Source organism: Chrysemys picta, chromosome 9 (assembly GCF_011386835.1).
Source record: "Chrysemys picta bellii isolate R12L10 chromosome 9, ASM1138683v2, whole genome shotgun sequence".
In the NCBI taxonomy this organism is placed as follows: Eukaryota; Metazoa; Chordata; order Testudines; family Emydidae; genus Chrysemys; species Chrysemys picta.
In genome coordinates, this window is record NC_088799.1 from 93,351,787 (window position 1) to 93,377,080 (window position 25,294).

Sequence of the window (25,294 nt, forward strand, 5' to 3'; positions counted from 1 at the left end):
CAGCGCCCCAAGACACTGCTGGACCTCACAAAAATATCTGCTCTAACAATTGCCTAAACGTGGCAAAGAAAGCAAGAGGCTAGCAATCAATGACCATGCATAGTCCATGAGTCGCACCAAGCTGAACTGCTGCCCAGACCTGCTTACCGATCGTCTCCCCTGCTCCTTCTAGGCAGGGGGGGGGCGTTTTTGATGATAATGCCTCATTTCAACATTCTCTCCATGGTGTTTCTCCAGATGAGCCACACATGAGCCCTACAGAGCTACACAAGCTTCCCCACATGAGCACGAAGCCAGACCATCTCTGCACTGAAACTCACTCTGAATATGCCACTGCACGAATAGGGCCCCCAGGCTTGCTTTCAATACCGCAGTGCATTATATGCATGTAACATCCCTGTGAGTCCTCGTCCTTAGCCCAAATGTGACAAGGTGAGATCCCACGTCGCTCTTCATGTCAGGAGGCCAGTCTCCCAGATCTTCCTGGGCACTGATTCTCCTCCATTCAGGAAGTGAGGGGCCAGCTCTTAAATGTCTGACCAGGTTAGATTTGCACATGCGGCCTCTGCAGTAATTAGCCCTCAAACTAAGGCAGTAATGATGAGCTGAGCAGACAGACAGGCAGTTTCTACTGAAATGGATAAAGCGGAGGCATTTTTTAAGGGCATTCACAGAAATGTCACATTAAATTCCAGTATCTTGCTGCTTCAGCTATGACTATCTAGTGTGATTCTCAGCAGGAAGGCTAGAACGCTACACATTCCCCCCCTAAACTTTCCCCCGTTGTCACCCGTGGGGCAGCAGAAGCAGCGGGGGTGCTAAGTGCAGACAGCTGCCGGGGCTTTAACCAGTGTGAATTACACCTGCCCTGAGCAGGGAGTAAACGACACAGCTGATAAAATGCCAGTACTGGTCTACCACCCTCGAGCGCCCGCAGTTGCTACAGTGCCCAGTGGAACTGCACCAGTGGGGAATTTTAGGGGAAAATGTCTAGTGTAGACACATCGTAGGCTGGTCCCTCCCGCCCCCTCTGCTCATTTAATAATCATCTCCTTCTCTGACCCAGCCACGCCTTCTCCTCACACAACCTTCCCCTATCTCTGCACTCGCTGGCTCTCGCCCCATTCCCAATCACAGCCCAAACCCCACCCACCTTGCTGCATGGATGACGTATATTTCCAACGCACCTGCCGCTGCAGTATCTAGGCGTCTTCGCAGGGGAAAGGAGGATCACCGAGAAGGCAAAAACTCTCTGCCTCCTCCCTCGATTAACCCCTCTCACAAGCACTGGGCTCTTGGGCTTTGTCGTCACAGCTTAAAAAAGGCGGTTTTACAGCGAGATGACCAAAGCGTGTTAGCTAACCTGCTGTAAAATCCCACCGGAGACGAGGCTCTGAACCTCTGTGAGGGAGTGAGGCAAGGCCTGTGCTAAACTCCCGCCCAGGGTTGGCCTCGCCTAATTTACTGTGCGGTAAAACTGCAGATGCCTTGTCTGCGTTCTGCTTTCACAGCCGGGTGACTAATGCGCGGTAGTTGTCGTATGGTAAAAACACACCGTTTCTTTGTCAGGGAAGACACAGCCTTGGTGGCTACCTTCACTAACCCTGGCAGCTTCGCTGTGGTACAGTTGCTGGGAAAGGCCGGTGCATTCAGAGGCCAGGCATGGTCCCATCCTGGTGCCCGGGGAACCCCAAAGATGTCAAAGGGGACTACTCTGGGTTCAGACGGCTGTGACAGATATAAACTAGCCAACCGGCAGACAGTCCCCTCACACGGTTTTTTAGGTCTCTTGATAGAGTTCAAAACTTCCAACCGAGATTTGAGGTGTAGGGATTTTTGAGGCGGCCAATACGTTAGTACGGCCCCTCGCCTTTGCTGGGCTCTGTCGATGCTGACTAGGATACGTACATGCTGAGTCGGAGAGTGCGGTGTGTGAAGATCGCCGGGAGCTAGGCGAGGATACAGACACTCTGTCCCTGCTGGTTTCTTGGTTGTTTCCACATTGCCTGATGTCTAGGTAACTATTGTGACTCTGCAGTGAATAAAACACAGACAGCAACATCCTTAGCAGCACAAAACCAACATCAGCTTGAACCCCCTTGAATCTTGATCGTGGCTCTTTCTCAGACAAAAACGGCGTTTGGTTCTTAAAGGGCCACAGCTGCCGCTACAGTATTAATTTGGGTGATTGGAAACAACCAGCGGCTTGCCCTCCTGCATTACAGTGTGCTGCCCTCTTGTTCCCATCGCTGCTGATTGCCAATAGATTGGTGTCTAAATAGAAGTGCGCTTTTAGAATTAGCTGCCTTCCGCCCAATTTCTCCAGGGATGTCCCAGCTCATTGGCTCTGACATGCTGGGCGGTGACTGAGGAATGAGCGAGTGTCTGTGGCAGGAGGAACTGGCTGGCTGGAAAAGGGAAAGATTTCATTTGTTGCAGACGTGGGGGGAGGGGGCCGGGAGGAGACACAGACCAATTTGGGGGGATATCGGCCGCAGCTTGACTAGCTTGTATAACCAATGCCAGATGGCGAGTGTCTGTTTAAGCTGAGATCCCTGCTCTCCTTACCCACATGAGTAGTCACACTGACTCCAATGGAGCTACTCTAGCGAGTAAGGGGTCTGGCAAAATATTTGGAGAGGGGACTGGCCTAATCCCCGCCCTCTAAACAATCACGACAGGAGCCCGCGGTCTTACACCAACAGGGCACTAACAGGCCACCCAGCTGACTGTTTATGTCCACTGAGGGCAAAATAGCCCTTCTCTCATGCAACAGGACGGCCAAGCCAGTCACGTTCCCCACACTGTTTGCCAGCCTTCCACCCCCATCCAGGTAGCTAATCATGCTAACCTCTCACCCCTCCTCCTCATTCTCTCCCTCCAATGGGAGAGACAGAGCTGCTGGTCCTTTTTTCATCCCTCCTGCCGCTCGAGGCCGGCCAGGTTCAATTCAAGGTCTGGGTAATAATGTCCTGGCAATCAACAGGGATGGGAAAGAAAATGCAGGAAAGCAGTGCCCCGGCAGGTCAGTGAGAGCTGTTTGCTAGAATGAGTGTTTGCTTGAATGCAACAGAAGCTCTTTAAGACAGTAAACTATCCAAAATACACCATGGACTGAAACAAATCTAAATCACAGACACACACATACTCAGCAATCAGATTCACTGTGCCCAAGCAGTCTGCCATGTAAAGACCACAGTGTATTAAAGAGTTATTATTATATAACCAGCCCCCATACACCTCCCTGGAAATGGCTTTTCTAAAGTAATGTCTGAAGAGCTATAAAGCCAGCGGATTGATAACCTCAAATGATTACCCAATGAGCCACCTGCAATTACTCTGCAAGGTCTTGTTTTGAAGCTATTCGGTGGATATACTTAAACGAAACTGACATGACCCTGTTAACTGAGTGACAATGCCCGATTGATCCAAACAATGGAAATTATTGCTATGATCACAGCTCTGCCCTCCCTCTCTATCCAGCCCAACCTTGCAAACATGGCTGAGACCTGGAAAAAAAAAAAACAATAAATCATTCTTTTCCCTTCACTTCCTATCTTTGTCTGATTATCCATGGTGAATCAGCATAAAAGCGGCAAACACTGTGGTACTGATCTGTAGTCAGTGTCTCGTATGTCGGTGGTACTGAGCGTTAGTACATCATTTACTATCTAACAAACTTCATTCTGCTCTCTTGTAAAATACCTTCTTTTCTTCTACTGAACTGAGGTGGCTTAAGATATAATTTGGGTAAAGGTCTCAGAGAGAGCGGGAGATCTGACCTAGCGGTATAATAACGATGCAATCATTGAGTTTGCATTGTTATAAACGAGCTATTGTAGTGCAATGCAGTGTTAAAATCCTCCTCGCGGGTTTGAAAGATAAAGAACTAGCCGGTTTGGAGGCTGAAGTGAGTAAAGGGAAACAGGGGAGGCGTAGTCCATATGTTTTTCTAACATTAATGAGTTCCTTTTATTCGTTCCCTTCAGCATGCACTACCTTCAAAGAAGAAGAGGCCAGTTCGATTGATGACTCCTCAAGGCCAAGATCTCTCCTTCTTTCAGCTCGAACCTCTGCATAACTACATTGGAAAAAAAAAAAGAGAGATTTAGAACAAAATTCTTATTCCCTATTGGAAGTGAAAAGTAGGCTGTGAAATAAAAACAATGGTTGCTTCCTTAATGATAGCTAAGCTGATATGCAGTTCTCTGAGGACCTCTTATTTTGTACCTGCAGCTTTGTACACACACAATTGTTCGTGGGCAAAAGGGACAGTATTCTACGGTCTACTTGCCATTTACAGGTGTACATGTACTATTTGCACATGCAAAACTGCGGAGCAGATGCTAGAAGCTGCACATGTAATCTGGGGCACCAACTGAGACGCTGATTTCTAGATTCTAGTCCTAATGTCTTCAAGCAAAACGATGCTCAAAGCAAAGCTCTGTAAATATGTTCCTTTGTGAACAGCAGGGAAAAAGAGCATCTTCATCCTTACTACAATTACCTTCACAGAGGAACTCCCCATTCTCCACACCCTGTCAGAGAAACAGTCCTGATGCAGGTAAGTGACAGTAGGAGGTACACACAGCTTCCAGCCTGTAGCCAATTTCTTGTGTGCCTTAATAACAGTGGTACAGTAGCTCAATGGGACTCAAACTGTGCTCTGGGGAGCTTCACCTGAGGAAGGCCTGCATGGCTGTGACCCCTGTTTTTGTAACTGAACAGTGTCACACTTGCGCGGGAACTTTCCTCTCAGTCATGGGGTGGCACGTTTTCAAAGCATGCAGCCAGCATCACGTATCACCACAGATGGGAATACAAATCTACCTACTGACTTCAGCGGAAGCTGGACATGTGAAATGATGGCAAGTGATGAGCCAAATTTAAAGCCCATTGAGATCCCTGGAGAATGTGCCTCGGAGTCTAAGCTCTCTTGCAACTCTTACTAACTGCCTTTTAAATAATAAAACATTAATGATTTATTTGACCTGAGATTTAACTATGAGAGTTCTTAAAATCCAGGAGATATTTCAGAGATTCTCCACTACGTATATAGAGTGTGGTCAAGGGTACAGTGTTAGAACTAAGGTTGGGGTAAGCGCCAGACCCTAAGGTAGGGTTAATGGGCACAGATCCATTAAGAAGTCAATTGGGAGTTGCCCATTTACACCGCTTCAGAATCTGGCCTCTTAGCCGCAAATGTCCTTTATTTCATCTTTCAAATCCAAGGTTCTATTCATTTTTCTATTTTACTAAGTAAAATGTATGTTCAACCTGAATTATTTGATGGGTGTCTAGGACTTTATTTAGGATGTGCATGTACCAGAGGCAGAGACAGAAATATATGCGCACACCCCATAAGGTCGGAACCTTAGGTGACAGAAAGATCTAAAAATTCCCCAAAACAAGGCCGAATCAACAAGCCTCAAGATATGTAAGTACCATCATGAATGCATTCAAATTAAAACAGCTCTCAGTGTGTGGTTTATACTAGCATATATAATTCTGCCCACATATGCCTACTTATTAGGATACGATGCTCTTAAGGTTGTGTTTCAAAATATCTAAACAGAACGACTGGTTACTAATGGGCTTTTCTCCAAATATTTGATAGTCTCAAACAGGGAAGACAAGGATAAATTCACATTTTATTAAAATTAGCTGACCAAACTGGTATGTCACTTTCTTTTTAAAACCCTCCACTAAATCCGTTCTAAGTATACACTTACTCGGTCTTGTTCGAACCGGCAATGGAAATTTACCGCTGACATAGATGGAAGCAGATTCCAACCCAGTAATTGTGTATCACAAACCTCCAAAACTAGAACAAGACTGTACAAGATTCATAGCACATTATTTAATGCTACGAGTACAATAGAACCACCACTAGGGGGTGTCATGTGCTAAATTTTACAGTTCAGATACGGTAACACAAACAGCTATCTCCAAGTCACTGTGTTCAAAAAGAGCTGTGTTCAAAAAGAAGTGTATGAATACATTGACATCCAGACGGCATTCTGGTTATGAGCAGCTTTAAGTTTTTGATGTATCTGTGTCATGGCTAAGGACAAAAGTGGAACGTAATATACTCATCCCAATGTTACTTCCAGGCTTTTTGACTTCGTTGCCAAAAAGTGACTAATGAAAACATTAAAAACAATTTCCAAGTTCTCACCCATAATAATTTTATATAACTATGTATCATCACAGTGAGTCAAATCACACCGCAAATATTTGGCTAACACATAAAAGAATGGAAAAATGGAATGGATGAGGACACTGATTAACAGAAAGGGTTAAGCACATAGTCCTACCTAACTACAAGGTGTGTACAAACAATGAACTCAGGTTTGGAGTTCCACTGGTGGTACGTGATGTAATAGTGCGTTTGCAACCATATCCATTGTTGGCCTTTGGTCAAGAATCTGTAGTAACAGGACTTTCCTTTTCCAAATTGCATCACTGTTAAACAAAAAGAAACAATTTGGTTAATAACCGTTACATTCTGATTGTAACTGAGATTAGAAGAATAGCCCTGTCCCGTCTAACACCGCTAACATTGTTATCAATCCTTCCTCAACATCGCTTACATTTTCAACCAGGTGCTGGGTTTTAATCTGATTTGCGGTTATTAATTTAAAAAGAAAGTGCTCCAATATTTGGGGTTCATTTTTATAAATGGTCATAGCTGGCACAGGTGGAGATTCTGCTTCTTTGCCAGCGAACAGGACCTATAAATGACATCAACCGAACGGTACATTGGCACTTTCTCAGTCTATCTGCACGCATTTCAGACATCGCTGGCTTAAAGTCAGGAAGCTGATAATAGAAGAACCCTGATCTGCTAATTGAAATATCCACAGATTAGACTGTATAGCGGGACCAAGTCTTCCTTTGAGAGCCAGTTGTGTCTAAAGTTAACCACTTACATCTCCTTTTTAAAATATCATTTCACGAGGGTTGTTTAAAAAAATGTAATAAAATGTAATATTAAGGACCAGGCTTTTAAAAGGGCTTCCCAAACTACAGGCACAATTTTGCACCAGCAATTCACTGTGTCTACAACTGAACTCTTTCAGGAGCTGATCCAAACCCCACTGAGCTCAATGGAAAGACTCCCATTGACATTGAAGGGCTTTAGATGAGGCCCACAGAGAAGAATGGATGGTCTTGTGGTTAATGCACTGAATTGGGAGCCAAGGGCTTTGGAGTCACTTCCTAGCTCTGCCACAGATGTCCTGAGTACCTTGGTCAAGTCATTTGATCGTCTGTTCCTCAGATTGCCCACGTGCCAAATGGGGATAACAACATTTCCTGTCCATGCAGGGGTAACAGATAACTTTCTTAGTGCTCGTGAGGTGCTCAGAAAATATCGGGATGGGGAATATAAGTAACTAAGTAGGTAGATTAGATGCCTGAGTACCAGACTCCACCCACAGATCCAGTAGAGTTAGGTATCTAAATAGGCTGAACTGCGGCCCTGCCCCCGCACCACCCGTTCTCCCTGAGGCCCCACCCCTTCTCCCCTGACCTCCCACCCCTTCTCCCCTGACCTCCCACCACTCGTTCCCCACAAGGCCCCCCCCACGCCACCCCTTCCCTGTGAGTTCCCGCCCCTGCGCTGCCTCTTCCCACAAGTCCCTGCCCCTGCACTGCCTCTCCCCACCAAGACCCTGACCCCCCCACTCGCTCCTCTTTGCCCACTCCCTGCCCACCTCTCGCCCTTATGGCTGGTAAAAAGCCCTTGACAGCAAGCACATGGTAATAAAAGGACACTGTCAATTTAAAATCACACTTCTGTCTGAATGAGATTTTTCTACCTACTACTGTTCCAGATAGCACCAAAGATTATTATAGCTGATAATATATAGCTGGACCAAAACAATTTTCTCTATTATTTCAGTTAGTTTCCTTCATGCGTTTGACACAATTTGTGTGTAGTCATTTTCACTGTTTCCTCTGTGTACTCAGCCAAGCACTCAGTCCCCTGTCGTTGGTTTGGGTCTTTTGCACAGCAAGAGGGAAGAAAAAAACTGGATGTAAAAGCACAAGATAAGGCCGGGGGACCGAGAAGCACATGAAGTACCTGAAACTACTTTTAACTGACCATTTGAAACTGACTCGATTCCAAATTCTATAATTGCATCTACAGTCTTGGGTCTATAGTACTGGAAGGTGTCACCCACCCACCCACATATACTATATTACATACACAACCATAGGTGCCGACTCCATGGGCGCTGGAGCACCACAGAAAAAAATGAATGGGTGCTTAGCACTCACTGGCAGCCAGCTTCCCTCACTCCCCAGTGCCTCCTGCCCACCTGCTGCCCCGCTGATCAGCACCTCCCCCTGCCTCCCAGCGCCTACCGCATGCCCCAATCAGCTGTTTCACAGAGTGCTGGAGGCTCTGGGAGGGAGGGGAAGGAATGGGGATGGGACACGCTGAAGGGAAGGGATGGAACTGGGCGGGAAAGAGGTGGAGTGGGGGCTGGGCCGGGGGCAGAGCGGGGGCAGGATGGGGGTGGCGGCTTGGGGGAAGGGGTCAGGTGGGGGAAAGGGTCGGGGTGGAGCAGGGGGTTGAGCACCCCTTGGGCCCGGAGAAAGCCGACACCTATGTATACAGCCTTTCATGCTAGAGAAGTCAAAAATGCATCCTTTTGGACACTACAATGTGAGGCTCATGACTGTCATGCACGGATAAGCCCTATGGAAGCTACAAGTGTTGCATATAATGCTCCGTCTTGATGAGAGCAGAAGCAGCTGAGACGGGCAATTGAGCGCTTATGAAGGAACTTAAAACCTGAGTTTTCATCTAAGCTTCTCCAGTGTGCATTCACGTCATGGCTGGCTGTCTCCAATGGGGTAGCTGAACATGCTCCCACCACCTGCACAACCCAGGTAGAGAACAGAGCTGGTTTATAGGGGTTCAGATGCCTATAGGCTTCAGGTTCAGATGAAATGAAAAAAATATGGGGTCATAAAACAATACCAGAGAAGCTTTACAAACCCACACCAGGTAGTAAAACAACCACATTTACTTAATGCCACCTCCCAGCCCCTCCTTAGAGTAGGTTCAAGCTTCAGTGAGATCTGTAGTAACACCAGCATGGTATATTGTAGCAGGAGCAAGCCAGGCATGGTATGGATGGTCCCTGAAGAACTTAAAAGCAAACCACTGGGTAGATAGCAGCAGGTTGAGTGCTCTTCCTAATCTGGCTAATGAGAACATTCAGCACACACTATTACATGTCATGACATGTAACCAATAATAGCAGAGTGAGACATACACGGCAATTTCCTGAAATATCCTGGACAAATCTTACTGAATTCAGTTTATGTATTTTAGGAGTTCATTGCATTAAAAATGCAAACGTTTATGTACTAGTGTGGGATTGCATGGCACATCTCCAGGGAGACATGATTAATGTAAACCCTTGAGCGTCAAAGGACTCTTTTAAACAATGGGCCAGACAAGAAGGAAAGTTTGGGATAAACAAATTTGCGTGGGCTTTCCCAGGAAATATTTGGGAGGAGGGAAGTGCAAATTTCCACCTCTGGACCCAACCCTTTTGAAACTATGCCCTGAGGAGAAACCCATTGTCTATGAATTACTTATTCCCAGATCAAAGACCGAGGCTGGATAAAGGAGTGACTCAGATTCCTGGGTGTTCTTATTCTGAGCAAAAGGTATCATGAATGTGTAACCACAGAAAACCATCTGTGTGGTATTTGAAGGACTGAGCCCCTGTCAGAGCCCTTGGTAGAGTTGGGGTGATCTCTAGTAAGCTTATTAGCATGCGTGTAGGTTCTTTTATTGTTTTTCATGTTTTCGCTGTACTGCTTTTACCTTAAGAATAAATGTGCTTGCTTACAAAGGGCTGTATGGTAACTTTACTGTGGGCAATTATGCTGTTTCCAGCCTCTGAGGAGAAGGCAAAAGAGGCCTGCTTAGGCAGTCGGACTTGGTGGGGAATTCACAAAGCTGTGCAACTTGGAAATATCCCAGTCAGGAGGGAGACAGATCCATGTCTCCGCCCATCAGAGGTGAGCGCTGGGGAGCCAGAAGCCTATGTGGGTGCCTTTGCTGGACCACAGAGGGGAAATACAGGTGCAGTTGCCCTGAAGTGTGACACAGGGGCCATGGCAACTCGACTGCGGAGCTCCATTTGATTCTTGTTACCTTATTGCCCCAATAAATGGCATTCACACATGGCACATTCGCATACACACTGGGCCTGATTGTTCCCCAGAGTTATCAGTGCAAGGGAGACTTTCTGGGTTGATCTTCTTGTGCAGAATATGGAGTGGGGAAGCATCTGCCCCTGCCTATTCAGCACCCACCCTCTCCTCCCCAACCCCAGAGAGTCCTCTGTGGGGTCAGAGATCTGAAACTGGGTGGGAATAAGCACCCACGGGGTATCCACCCAGAAGCTGCCCACATCTTGCCAATGAAGCCATATCACCTGGGAGCTGGCTAGTGGTTCCAGAGTTAGTGCAGGCACAGAGCTTCCACCCTGATGACAATGGGCAGCTGCAGATCCCCTGGGATCCACATAATCTGTCAGGGAACCTCAAAACTGTCCCTGCAAAAATCCCAGGAAAACTCCAGGATGAAAGTTCAGGGAGGTTTTACTCCTCCACCCCCCGCCCCCCGTGGATGTTTCCAAGGGAGACAGCCCTCTGCTGGATAGACTCAGATTCGGCTTTAGCTATTAAGACAGTTTGGCCCTATAGCGATATAGGACTGTGACACACCATTGAGCAGTTCTGATTCTATCCAGCAGAGGGCAGGGATTACACATACACCCTCGTTAGTTCCTTATTGTACAACTATATCTAGTAGGGGTGGCCAAAGTTACTGACCGTTGGATCCGCATACAACGATCTTCAGACCTTCGAGAGCCGGGGTGCACCTGCCGGGGCTCAGAGCTTAAGCCCCGCTCCTGCTGAAGCCCTGAGACCCCCCACCCCACTGGGCAGGAGCCAGAGGGGATGCCTGGGGGGAGGGGGGAGAACATGGGATCACACACACCTTGAGATTTTTGCCAGGGGGTTTGCTGGCCCTGCTTGGTCACATGGTGCCACCGGGTCTCCCTCCTGCATGGCAGCTGCTGGAGTAGGCAAGCTGGGAGCTGCGGCCATGGGGAGAGGCAGCAGCACACAGTGGGGAGCAGCAGCCCCTTCCTGCAGCTCCCAGCCGTTTGCAGCTGCTTCTCCACGGGGAGCTAACACCTGGGAGCTGCAGGGATGGGTTGCTGAAGGGAAGCGAGCCTGGTGGGGCATGACTCAAGCTGTTGGTGGGGGGGTGGCGACTGTGCCCCTCCCCTCAAGAGGCACCAGTCATATCTGGCAGAAGCCCCTGGCCCCACCACTCTGCTGCAGGGCAGAAGCCCCGAGCTTCCCCCTGCCCCAGTCTGGTAGGTGGAGAAGGGAGGACATGGCGGGGCTCTGGGAGACAGACTTTAGCAGTAAAAGAGCTGTATGCGACGCACAAGCTGCAGTTTGGCCCCCCTGCCCTATAGAGTTAGTTCTTTTGCACTTTTGATAAAACTACCCCCTCCTCTCGGATTGATCTGAGAGACAGACTGACAGACAGATACCACCCGTTTTAGCCAACAGGGAATCTGTACACAATATTTCTTGAGAAACCATCTCAGTATGGTAGAAGCATTTTACAAATAGTAAGTAATTAAGTATCACAACAACTTAATGAGGTGGCACTATTATGCTTATTTTACAGATGGGTAATCTAGGCACAAAGAACTTAATTATAACCTGCTTCAGAACTTAATTATAGCCTGTTTTCCAGAGGTTCTAAGTACGCAAGGTCCCATTGAGGACAATGGGAATGGAGAGTGCCCAGCCGCTGTGACAATCAGCAAAAACCCAAGAATCAAGTTTCAGAGGGGTAGCCGTGTTAGTCTGTATCAGCAAAAAGAACGAGGAGTCCTTGTGGCACCTTAGAGACTAACAAATTGATTTGGGCATAAGCTTTAGTGGGCTAAAACCCACTTCATCGGATGCATGCCAAGAATCAAGGTTGTTTGCACAGCAACACAATAGCAGAGTCAGGAACGGAGGATAAGAGCTCTGGCTCCCAGTTTTGCAGTGTAACTGCATGTTAGGGCGACTGACTTCCAGCACCCAAACACAACAGATATCTGCCTGTTTGGGAAATTCTCACTGATAAAATTTGCCCTGATAAAATAATCATTCCTCTTCCCTAGTTAGGCATGAACTGAGCCATATTTTACAGGAATAGGGAAGAATTTCCCTAATGAACATATACATTTTTGCACAACATTCATAAGCTCATGTTATCAGTTCCCTGCAAGCAACGGGAAAGGAACTTACAGTGTTCATGGCACCTAGCGAGAAGCTCCAGGTCATCAGCGTGGTAATAATCATAACCTGACGTTCCCAGAACCTCAAAGGGTAAATAACCTATAATAGGTGGGGCCCTAGAATAAAAGCAAAGAGAAAGACGTAAATACAAAACCTGATGTGATGACCATTTTGGTAGATCTTTAGCAAACTAAAAACCAAATATCTCCTTGCCAGAAAGCTGGGAGTGATATCGATTTTTTTGTATCAGAGGGAGAAATAAAGACAAGCATGTCAAAACTGAGTAAATGAGGAGGTATCTTTATTGTTTCCTGGCCTATTCATTATGTGGGTGTATGGAAAAGCACGTATGTATGCAAGTGACTCATTCATTAATCATGTTTGTTAGCTTAAGAAATACTATGGATGTTCATGTGCATAATACACTGGAGACTGTGTAAAATTATCCAGTAGGCTGGGTGCAAATGTCATCTGGGGAGGAACTGTAGAAGAAGTAGTAAGGGCTTGTCTACATGAACACGTAGTACATGGCAAACCAGGGCATAAATCTACCCCGCACCAGCCTGCCGCTCATTAACTCTCTGTGTGGATCCTGCTGACGTGCAATCCAAGTCCCATAGTGTGCTTTGATCTACCCTGCTTTGCAATGAGCGTAGATTAAATGCACTAGGGAACTTTTAATGCCCAGTGGCACGAACACTTAGTGCGCAGCAGACTAGCATGGGGTAGATTCACACCCCAGCTTGCCACAATCTAAGTGTTCATGTAGACAAGACCTAAGCAGGACGCTCCGGTGGCTGTAGGGACATGCTTTGGTTAAAGAGAAGTAATCTATTCCCATGGCACAGCTTGGGGAACCGAAACCAGCAAAATGATTTCGGTGCATTCTATAGAATAAAGATTTTCCTTCAGACAGATGTAGAGCTGATTTCCAGGTCTATGATGTCTATGGCAGATGAACAGGGAACGGAGGAAACCAAACTAGGGCCAAGCTTCCAATTCCAAGTCAGCAGTTAGAAATCCAATACTAAATTACAGCTTTTTGAGCTGAAAATGAGAACTTTTTAAAAAGGTGCAATTACAATACTGAAGTGGTAAACAAACCGCACTAGAACAAGGTCATGGTAATACCTGGGAAATAATTATCATCTCACAACACTGCGAGTCGGGACCAAAGATATAATTATTACACCTATTGTACATAAGAACAGGCCTAATTCTGCCCTCGGCTGTGTATGTGCAACTCCCAGTTACTTCAATGGGAACACCGCATCTGCTTTGGAAGGCATAATTTGGCCATATTGTGTTTATTTGGCTTCTTGTCCCTCCCTTTGCTTCACTGTCCATTTGACTTGGCTGCTAGGTGTGATGACACTATGGAGGGCGGCACAGTTTACCTACAGCATTTTCAGTTCACTCCTCTAGAGTAAATGCGGCAATATATTCCCAGCGTAGTTCATGTTTTAAAATTAAACTGCACAGGATCAGGCTGAAGGCATAAAAAGAGAGGCACATTCTCCTCTATGCTTCCTTTGCTTTGGTGTGTCTTAGTACCATTTTGTGGAAGGCCAGTACCACCAGGCAACCATAAAATGTGCTTGAACTATGGGCACGAAATAACAAAATGGATTCAGCTGAGGAAAATGCAAGCTAATCCGCTGGGGGCGGGGAGGTGGAATAATCCAAAACAGAGATTCTGTATTTAAAAGGAGGGAGAATCCTGGGAAACAGTGGACAGCACCAGGGCCGGCTCCAGGCACCAGCGAAGGAAGCAGGTGCCTGGGGCGGCCAATAGAAAGGGGCGGCACTCTGTCCGGTATTGGGGCAGCATGTCTGGGTCTTCGGCGGCACTTCTGCGGTGGGTCCTTCACTCCGTCTCTTCTTCTTCGGCGGCACTTCGGCGGGAGCTCAACTGTTTTTTTTTTCTTTTCTTTTTTTTCGCTGCTTGGGGCAGCAAAAAAGCTGGAGCCAGCCCTGGACAGCACTCTGTCAATAGGAGTTTGCAGTGCAACAGGACACAAAAAAGGCACGTGTGAATTTGGGTTGTATGCCCAGCATCACAAAACCAGGAGGTAAATCCTCTCTCTGGGCCTGATCCACGCCCACTGAAAGATTCCCATTGACTCTCGTGGCATTGGATTGGGCTCTCTCTGGAGTGAGACATTCTAAGGTCAGATGGGACCTGTATGACCACCTAGTCTGACCTTCTGCAAAACACTGGCCATGGTACAGTCATTTCTGCACCAAACCCAAAACTTCTCTTTGAGCTATAATGTAACTTCTAGAAAAAGATCCAGTCCTGGTCGATATATGATACAGCTCCAGTGCAATATTGCATTCATTTCTGGACACCACATGGTCAAACAGCTTTAGAAAGAGTTCAGAGAACAGAAACAAACCTAACTAAGATTTATGAGACAAGATTACAACCGCTACATAGGTGTAGACTGGCTCAGTGCCGACTAAAAGATGAGGTCGCCAGGTGGGCGCGCAACATGGTAACTGTCTACATCCGAAAGGCAAAAATGTCAAGGAAGGACCCGAATCACTGCTGCTACCAGGGGACTATCAGTAGGAAGTGTACTATAGAACGCAAACCAGTACTGCAAAGGGAACAGCCAGAATAACTTCACAGCTCCTTGTCATCTGATATGGTTCTAAGTTAGAACATTCATGAAGAGATACAAACACTCACATAGATAGCAGAGCAAGCCATACCACAGCACAGCACAGCACAGCTACATTCTTAATGGGTCCAATCCTGTTCACACTGAAATCAATGGCAAACCTCACACTGACCTTCATGACAGCGGGTTGCAGCCCATTATATGGGACACTCCCAAGGCAGAAGTAGAATATGGCGCTAGCTGGGATTTTACTGTTTCGGTTTTTAAAGTTTGGGGTTATTTTTAATATGTTAATGAAATAGATGAAATAATGAAACAGAAAATGAGTAAAGGCCCCCAGTTTTCTCTCAGTTCCTCCCAAGGAATGGTTGCACTGGCACAAGGGAGGATAGATTTGGCCCTAAGAGATAAATAGCATCTGCTGATGAGCCAACACAGCAAACTAAATGCCGCTGCCACCTTTAAGCAATGTTAGAGCTTTCTGATCAGGGGTGAAGTGTAACACTGTGGCTGTCAAGAGTGGGGATTGAACCTGGGATCGCTGGATCTCAATGCATAAGCCTCTACTGCCTGAGCTAAATGCCATCAAACACTAAATTCAGACTAGCCACCACTAGAGGGGGACAGAGTACACCCAGGTGACACAAGTAAACAAATTGGAGATATCCTATCTCCTAGAACCCGAAGGGACCTTGAAAGATCATTGAGTCCAGCCCCCTGCCTTCATTAGTAGGACCAAGTATTGATTTTGCTCCAGATCCCTAAGTGGCCTTCTCAAGGATTGAACTCATAACCCTGGGTTTAGCAGGCCCATGCTCAAACCACTGAGCTATCCCTCCCCCCAGCCAGAGTAGAGCTAGATTCTCCTCCATTTTAGGGACAATTTGCATCCACACCAAGTGGTTCTAAGTACAGCATAGCCAGCCATGGGAGGATCACCCAGGGCTGCAGGGCTGTCACAACTTATACACTCCCTGCACCTGCAAAAGGAGGTTGGCTGGGGTAAAAGAGGGGTGGCCAAGGACCCTTACACCCAGATGCCATAATGGTTTCCTGTGGCCACTGGGAGACAGCACAAGCTCTCATCACGGGTGCTCAGCACTTCTGAAAACCTGCTCCTACATCATTGATTATCTGTGGGAAGCAAATGTCAGCGTTCTCTGATTGTGAGTTCTTTGGGGAAAGTGCCTAGTGGACCCTACCATAATACAAACAGCACGGTCATATTTACCCAAAATATCTTTTACAGAGCACTGGGCTCCTTTTCTTTATCTGACCCAGATTTCTGTTAAATGTGACAGAACCTGTATTTATTAAACTGGCTTTTATTTCTGTCTGTCTATGCAACCAAGCCAATATCTTTTGGGTCTGTAATAACACACTTATCTTCATGACCATAATGTCTTTCAGATGAATGTCAGGCAAACATTTTAAGCAGCTCGGGAAAGTGCCGTGCTTTCCGATGTGTCATCATCACTTAGAGGAACTGATTCTTTCATTGAGAATGTAACCACAAAATGCTTCTAACCTGGGGTTGGAGAAGGAGCAATCTGAAAGTTTTTAGCTAGCTTAGTCACTGCAATTCCCTGTGCTAAAGGAACTGTTCAAGTTTTCTGATCAGGAGATCCATGACTGCGTGCAGTGTGAAAAGCTAAAGGGACGGACTTCAAGTTATCACCAAAGTGCAGGGACTGCAGGAGATGATACTATAGCAATCCTGTAATTAGAGCAACAAACGATGGAGGAAGGAGTAGAATATGGAACAGAAACAGGCCAATATAAAAGCATCCAGTTTGTTTTTTCCCTTAAATGATGTCTATATGTAGTTTCATGCTCCAGGTGTCTCTAGTTGGTTGATGTTTACGTAGCTCAGTAGAACTGTCCTAACCTGCTTCTGCGCTCCATTGTAGACGCTAGGTCTGAGCGAACGAGGCCCTGATTCTGAGTAGAGCTCAGCACCAGCTACTCCTATGTCCTCAGCACCTTTCAGGATCAGCCCGCAAACGTGGAAAATAATCATTGAGAAATAGCTGAAAACATTCGATGAAAGAATCACGGTGCCCCTACTATTCTATTAAATTGTGCATTGAACCAAGGATTGAATGAGTGAAAGCACACTCCTGGCTCCACGTTCACTGCTTCCATCAGGCACCGCAGTACACTCCAGCTAAACGACTATGTTAGCTTAATTTACGCTCAGGAACAATGGTCTCCTCACAGGGGATATCACCAGGACCGGAGTAGAAAAATACCTCTCTGAGTCACATCCCAATTCATCGCACTTGGATATATTTCAATAAAGCTCTTAGCCGGCTCCTGGTAGCTTTCCTCACAGAAGGTGCTGGGTGGTCATCCCCTTGAGAGCCAGGACACTGCTTTCGATATCTCAATATTGGCATAGCCTAACTTCAGACATCCACTTTTAAAAATTTAGGCTACTGCATATCCTGATTTCAATCCATATAAAGTTACATTAACCAGACCTAGAGAGCATGAGTAACATGCAAACAAAACGGCAGCACAAGTGGTTTCTCATCAGCACCTCAAGACAGGATTTCCAGTGTAGTTATTCTGATAAATATATTCATTTCATTTTCATTTCTTGCAATATCTCCTCTCTCTCTCTCTCTCTCTCTCTCTCTCTCTCTCTCTCTCTCTGAATGTACAGGGGGGCATTTGGGTTTCTTTAGAAAATAAGCATTCAGCAAAGGAATTTTATTTCTCAGCCTGGTCTTTCCAGCGGTAAGTACATGGCTAGAGTTTGTGCTCTCTGGAGATAGTACTATTGTGCATTACGAAAGAAGGGAACGTGTGTAATACTGTTAGGTATTCATGCACACGCACAAATACGCAAGAATACAAAGGTTCTATGCTTTTTTTGAAGGACACTTCCCCTTTTATAATTTAAAAAGTTTTACCAAGTGATCTCCAGTCTAAGTAGTATCTTATCTCCATTTAGTCAAAGTAAGTCAATCATTACAACGATCTGTTCTTTGAATTTGTTTCTTTCTTAAAAAAAAACCTTTAATTCTATATCAAGATGCAAATCAACAGGGCAAAGAACAGAGTCAGCTTCTCATCTGCTGCCAACTGAAATCAATGGAGTTCTGCCTAGTCACACTAGATGAGGATATGGCCCACATGGTTCTACGTTAATAACTTATTTAGTACCACAATGAGCCTGGACATTTTTATATGTGCTATATTTCCAGCTCACATTAATGGAAGGCGAACACAGATTCTTACTGCCCTTACATATGAAAGAGAGCAAAGCTTTTAAGGAGGCGTGAAGTGTAGGCTTTGATCAGTGTCACCTTAGTGTTCTAATTTCATGTGAAATATTCTGCTTGGGGGCTCAGACACATTTAATGGACAGTTTTCCTTTTCTAAACCATGGTTTGTGTCAGGGCCGGCATTACTGTTTTTGCCGCCCCAAGCAGCGCGCCGAATTGCCGCTGCGGACGGCGGGGGCAGTCCATGTGCCGTTAGGGCGGCACGCACGTTTCCGCAGTGGTGGCAATTCGGCGGCAGCTTCTGTCTTCAGCCGGAAGACAGAAGCCGCCGAATTGTCGCCGCGGGCAGCTGAACACACGGACTGCCGCCCCTTGCAGAGTGCCGCCCCAAGTGCTGCTTGGAATGCTGGTGCCTGGAGCCGGCCCTGGTTTGTGTATTCTTGAATCACCACATGTTGTATTTATATCTGAAAAACAACCCCCTCACCTGTGGTCCAAGAATAAAAACTTCCACTCCAAACTGTGTCTCGATGTGAATTCTTCACATGGCTCTTCAATGTTGCACAGCTCCTGCAGAACAGTGGGTGCATTTTAGTATTTAACTCTAAGGAAAATGGCTTGTGTGACAAACCAGCTTGATAACACGTACAAGGACTCTTTGGAGAATAAACTGATGTATTCTTCCGCCGACCTAGTGGTGTCAACTCCGGGGCTTCAGTCAGTCTAGCTACGTCTCTCAGTGCATTTTTCACACCCCGAGTGACACAGCCAGGTCAACCTAACATTGCAGCGTATACCAGCCTTTAGATGAGAGTTCTCTGAGTACAGACGTCAATGTCAAGGTCTAGCACAGTGTTTCTCAAACTGGGGTCGCCGCTTGTTCAGGGAAAGCCCCTGGCGGGCCGGGCCGGTTTGTTTACCTACCGCGTCTGCAGGTCCGGATGCTCACAGCTCCCAGTGGCCGCGGTTCGCTGCTCCAGGCCAATGGGAGCTGCTGGAAGCGGTGGCTTCCCGCAGTTCCAATTGGCCTGGAGCAGCAAACCGCAGCCACTGGGAGCTGCGATTGGCCGAACCTGCGGACGGGGCAGGTAAACAAACCGGCCCGGCCTGCCAGGGGCTTTCCCTACACAAGTGGTGACCCCAGTTTGAGAAACACTGGTCTAGCAGATTGTAAGCTCCTTGGGGCAGGGACCGTCTGCTTGTTCTGTGTTTGACAGCACCTTGAACAATGGGGTCCTGATTCACAACTAGGACTCCTAAGTGCTATTTTAATACAAATAAACAAATAATAATGAACCAATGGTGCAGGTTATTTCTTTGCTAATTAACACTCTGGCAGTGAATGGACCACAACTGAATTTTATTATCATTATTATGCACATAGTTCTCTTCTGTGGATAAACAGCAGGTTATAAAAGTCTGGTTCCCATGGTCAGAAAAGAGCAGGCAGCATTCTTACACGGTCAGTGAGTTTGGCAAGTTTCTTTCTGAGATGCAGCTTTTCCAGGGCTTCAGCTGGAAACCATGTTTCCTCGTAACTTCTTGAACATACGGCTCAAGGAGGCCCCTCTCTTGCTATCATCAATGGTTCTTCTCAAATGCAGCTCCGCACTTGCTGGGCAATGCAATCAATAATGCTCAGAGAGCCTGTTGTGTTCTCCGCTATTCTTAAGCAAACTTTAGATGCTAACTCCCATCCCAAAATGAAACAGCACCATCACTCATCCACAGGTCCTCCGCTCTGAAGGGTTCACTGCCCAGCTCTCAAAGTGCAGGATTTAAGGCCCTTTTGCAAGGTTTCTCCTTTAGGAATGACCAGACTTGAATATCCATTAACTCTGCTTGTGGTGAAAAGCATCATTTTTTAAAACCGACTATAGATCTCTGGTGTAAAAAGGGAAACACGACCCGAGGGCTCTCACCTTTAAAAACTGCGGCGTAACAAGACGAACAGTTGCGACAAGGCAAATCTGCTCTTCTGTGGCTGACCTGAATGCTCTTGCAATAGCGGACTCAAAGCCATTGCAGGAGGGTGTAGGCACTAGAGAAACACATCAAAACACAAGCCAATCAGCATTTCAAGAAGAAAATGTTAAGGCAGATACAGTAACCAACAAATCTGAACAATTAGCTCCTTCTACGCTCAGAGCCAATCAGAGACATGCCCCCCTAAAACTTGTTCAAATGATGCTCATTTAAGACTTATTTGGTGGATTCTTTGTCTATATCTAGACTCTCCTGGCTCAATCATGGGAAAGGTTACACAGATGCAACTACTAATCCTCGGCTTTGCAGAAAACCTGTTTGTAACAGCTTCAGCTCAATTGAAGTGTATGAACCTAAGCCTGCCAGCTGGAAGCACCTTAAGGAGGCAAGAAACACTGAAAGGTTCATTAAAACAACGACAGTGAAATACAGCTGCTGGTTTCTTGTTTGTTCCTTTCGTTGCGTTTTGTTTATGCTTTTTCAACTATCGACCTTAGGTGGAAAATCTCTTTAGCAGTCCTACTAAGGAAAAAGATGTTTGGTCATTGTAGATCTCAGCTCGAATTACCATGACAGACCAAAACAGCAGAAAACATGAATCTTTGTTTACTTGCAAACAATTCACTAGCGGATTAGCCAAATTCTCTTCTCCTAGCTGCTCCGCATGTATGATATTGATCCAGAGGATCATATTCTGCATTTGTTCCATGCAGAAAAACCACGTGGATATGTGTGGAAGTTCACTGCCAGGAATGGATGCAGACTATGCAATGGAGACATGCAGTGTGGCTTAGTGAGGAGAATTTTGCCCTCATGCTCGTAATTAGAAATACTGCATGCGGCCCAGCCCTAGGGAGAGTGGTAAACCAAACAGCACTTGCTTTCCTGAGCTGCCTATCATGGGAAAGATGGTGAACAAAACTTCTCATACATATTATGCAATCATTGCCAGTGCAAACACACACATAACACCATTCATTAAATTCAGCATAGAAACCCTGTATCTCTAAATGATTGACAGGAGGGGTTGTTTCAAGGTTGTTGATGAAGAGTGGTTCATAATAGGGGTCCTTTTGGAATCTGGCAGCAAGAACCGAAGACGCTATGACAGGCTTTCAAAAAGTATGACTGCTATTAAAATTACCAGGTGAAGAACAGAAGGGAAGTGGGAGAAAAAAAGAATGACTGATGCCATTTCTGAACCCTGAACATTTTTCCGAGTATACAGTACTGCAGCTTGTACTGTATGTTAGAATTAGAGCCAGGCAGAACATTTTCATGTGGGCATTTTCAACATTAAATTCAGAAAATGTTCGCTCTCTTTCTCTCTCTCTCTCCTTTCTCTTCATTTTATTTTATTTCCAAGAAATGGCCATTTTTGCATCCACCATGCTGGAAAATTCAAGATTTTGCAGACTTCCTATACAAACTGAGGGTAACAAATAACATTTCCAAGTGTCATTTTGAGCGAACCGGAGCATTTTATGTTGTTTTTGAATGAACTGGACTGTTTTCAAAAATGTGTAGCACCGCAAGGCCAAATGTAGCGTCTGAACTATTTGATAGTGTCTCTTTGAAATCAACTAAAACAATCAGAGGATTCCACCGCCACCCTTCCAGCCAATGACCACCCCAGCTCTGTCACCTGAAAAACGACTCTTCCCACATCGGGAGCACAGTCCATTCTGTTGCCTATATGGCATTTTAAAGTGCAACAAGGCATTTAAGGTGGCTCTGGTCAAAGACAGAGGGTAAGTGAGAGAGGCAGAAAGACAGCGTGGACTGAAGCAATAACTTACCATGAGTAAAATATTTAAAATCCACTACAAATTTCACATATTCATATGTTAGGGGCTCATTTGGATCTAAGCTTCCTCTTGCTAAATGGCAGCAAAACTCTATTTGCTTTTCAGCTGAAACGAGAGAGAAAAGAACATTTTTACTAGTCCCTAGGTTTGCACTTTCACACACTCCATCTATCTAATCTAGCTAGGTTTTTATACAGACCCCGTCACTGTGGTATCTGTGCACATTCTGTTGGGATGTTCCAGATATCCCAAAGTAAATAAACAGCAACTACAGAAACATATATCTGCTAGGCTAAGAAAAAGTACCCCCCACCCTAGTCTCTACAGCCTCCTATTTATATTGCTGTACTAGGGCTGAAAGTCTGGGCCCACGGAAATCAAAGTGACTTTTGCTATTGACATCAGTGGGGCCAGGATTGCACTCAAGGTCCCGTAGGGCTTGTCTATACAGTGTGGCAGGGTACGCACTCCACACTAATTGATCCATGACCCTGCTGGTGCCCACTAAAAGTTTCCTAGTGCCCTTTAACGTACAACCGCTTTCAAACAGCACCCCGTTAAAGGGCACTAGGGAACTTTTAGTGCACACAAGCAGGGGCTACACAGACCAATTAGCACGCAAGCCATTCGCGCGCTTTAGAAATCACTCCCCTCCCTGTAGGCACACTGGCGCACCAGGTACACAAGCCCCAGTGAAGCTGGCTGAAAGCACTGGGAATCTTTCTATTGATTTGAAAGGGCTTTTGATCAGGTTCTAATACAAACAGGGCCAGCTCTAGGCACCAGCAAAACAAGCAGGTGCTTGGGGCAGCACATTTCTAGGGGCGGCATTCTGGCGCCGGCCATCCTAGGCACCGACTCCGTGGCATGGAGAAAAAGTGCCCCCGCCGCCCCAGCTCGCCTGCGCTCCGCCTCCACCTGCTCCCCTGAGCGTGCCGCCGCCGCTCCACTTCTCCCCCCCTCCCTCCCAGGCTTGCCAGGTGCAAAACAGCAGTTTCGCGCAGCAAGGCTGGGAGGGAGGAGAAGCCGAGCGGCGGGGCGCTCAGGGGAGGCGGCAGTGGTGGTGTGGAGGTGAGCTGGAGCAGGGAGCGGTTCCTCTACCCCCCGTCACTTCTTGTGCCCCTCCGGTTACTTCCTGTGCTCCCCCACCCTAGCTCACCTCCGCTCCGCCTGCTCCCCTGAACGCGCCACTGCTCTGCTTCTCCCTGATCCCTCACCTGAGAGGGAGGGAGGAGAGGCGGAGCGGCGGCGCTCCCGGGGGAGCAGGTGGAGCGGAGGTGAGCTGGGGCAGGAGGTCGCAGGAGGGGCCGCAGGAAGCAATGCGGGGGGGAAATGCGGCACCCCCGGGGGAGGAGGCGGGGCGGAGGAGGCAGGGATTTGAGGAAGGGGTTCGGAAGGGGCAGAGTTGGGGCGGGGCTGGGGGCAGGGAGGGGGGCACAAAAAAAGGGGGGGTGGCCAACAATTTTTTTGCTTGGGGCGGCAAAAATCCTGAATACAAATGAATATTCTGAGGCACAAACTCCTTGGATTATATAATCTGCAGCAAGGGTGACATTTCCCCTGTGCACAGGATGAGCACAAGGCCTGAGCACCGCTGAAATTCCAGGTAGGTCTTATTTCAAGGGCTTAAATGATACTTAAGTGGGGACTGATTAGGCCAGATGCTGGCTCTCTGCACGAGGGTGATATACTCACCCTGCCTCCCCCCAGCCTCCTTATGCCGCATAAAAAGGGGCAAGAGCAGCATACAAAGGTCCCATATCTGTCTGAGGAAGGGTTCCCCCCGCACGGGGACTGTGGAAGCCAGTCATCAGGCTGACTCTAGGATTCCCTCACAAGCAGGGGACAGGGCTGGGAGCGGAGGGGCAGGCTGGGGACAAGGCTGTAACATGCAGAGCTGTAGTCCTGAGGCCCATAATATAGACAAGCCACCCGGGGCCTCTCCAGTCCTCTCAACATCAGAAGGAAACAAAGGCCCCCCCCTAAAGCCAACTCTCCATCCGGGCTGTGAAACCCATACCTCTTAGAGGCTCACCACCGAATCTCACCCCAGGAGAGTAATCTAAGGGAGTCAAGTTAAATGAATCCATTTCATTTTTCTAGTGTGATTAGAAATAAACAACAACAAAGATTACGTGACACATCAAAGGGCAAATACCAAATGTAATGATGTGCTGAATTGTTAGAAACTTGTGAAAGAGAACTGGCACTATATAACAGAAAAGCCAGCATCGTTACGCAACCTGGGAGCTGTTTGCCGGTTAGAATCTTCCCCTTAAATCTAGTCTTGAGAGATGCTTACTGTTTAGAAAATCAGCTGCAACAGGATCTGTCATGAGCACATGTGGAGAAAGGAGCTTGTATACGTCACTCTGTTCCCGCTCAGGCAGAAAGTTTAATATATTTTGGTCCACCAAATCTGACTGATACAAAAGAATGCTTTGTCATGTTCAACAGTACAGCATTAACCCGTCCAGAGGCACAAACACTTGATCAATGGGTAGAACGGTGGGCAGACACAGTCATTTTAACAGGACAACTTAACACAAGGAAGTTACATTAGACAATGTTACATGGAAGACAGAGAGAGGAACTGTGATTCTCGTTCTCTGCGCTGTTCTAGGGGCACCACCCCTTCCTCAAGACAGATTGTAATAATTATAATAATAATACCTATTTCTTATATACTGCTATTCATGAGTTGATGGCAAAGCACTGCCCAATCGTTTAATGTATTTATCCTCCCAGCACCCCTAATGAGGGAAGTAAAGATACAATCTAAACCTAGATAAGCAGAAACATTAATCCTGTGTTTTCTTCTGTACAGGGAAAATTCATCTTACTCTCTGATTGTCTGACATAAATAGAAAGCATGCAGTGTTGTTGTAGCTGTGTCGGTCCCAGGATATTAGAGAGACAAGCTGGGTGAGGTAATATCTCTTATTGGACCAACTTCTGTTGGTGAGAGAGACACGCTTTCGAGCTGCATGGAGCTCTTCTTCAGGTCAGGGAAAGGTACTCAGAGTGTCACAGCTAAATACAAGGACGAGCAGATAGTTTAGCCTAAGTAGTTAGCACATATTCTGAGGGACCACTCAAGGTGAAGTGGCCATATCCTGACATGAGTCTGCACATGATACTCCCCACGGAAATAAATGGGGGGTTCTGTGTAAAAATCAGTGGTCCATATGGGAAAAAAATGAAGGTTTATCCACAGCATAACATCTGTAGTAAAATGAGGCTGAGCTAAACAACTATATGGGGAACCTTGTGCTACTCCAGAGGAGAG

General features: G+C 46.6%; 1 protein-coding gene across 5 annotated transcripts in view; it reads right to left on the minus strand.

The window, feature by feature from the left end:
• The window catches only part of PASD1 (PAS domain containing repressor 1), a 78,773-nt gene that overhangs the window by 14,803 nt on the left and 38,676 nt on the right, over positions 1-25,294 (minus strand). For 2 of the 5 annotated variants that reach the window (XM_065556698.1, XM_065556699.1), the window contains exons 6-13: positions 24,308-24,428; positions 21,997-22,110; positions 20,134-20,252; positions 18,699-18,781; positions 12,361-12,467; positions 6,318-6,465; positions 4,000-4,081; positions 1,909-2,032 (exon numbers count right to left, since the gene is read on the minus strand). In XM_065556698.1, the coding sequence (XP_065412770.1) occupies positions 1,909-2,032; positions 4,000-4,081; positions 6,318-6,465; positions 12,361-12,467; positions 18,699-18,781; positions 20,134-20,252; positions 21,997-22,110; positions 24,308-24,428 (898 nt within the window). The remainder of the gene's footprint in view (positions 1-1,908; positions 2,033-3,999; positions 4,082-6,317; positions 6,466-12,360; positions 12,468-18,698; positions 18,782-20,133; positions 20,253-21,996; positions 22,111-24,307; positions 24,429-25,294) is intronic. The other 3 variants (XM_065556701.1, XM_065556702.1, XM_065556703.1) reach the window with 2 other exon arrangements.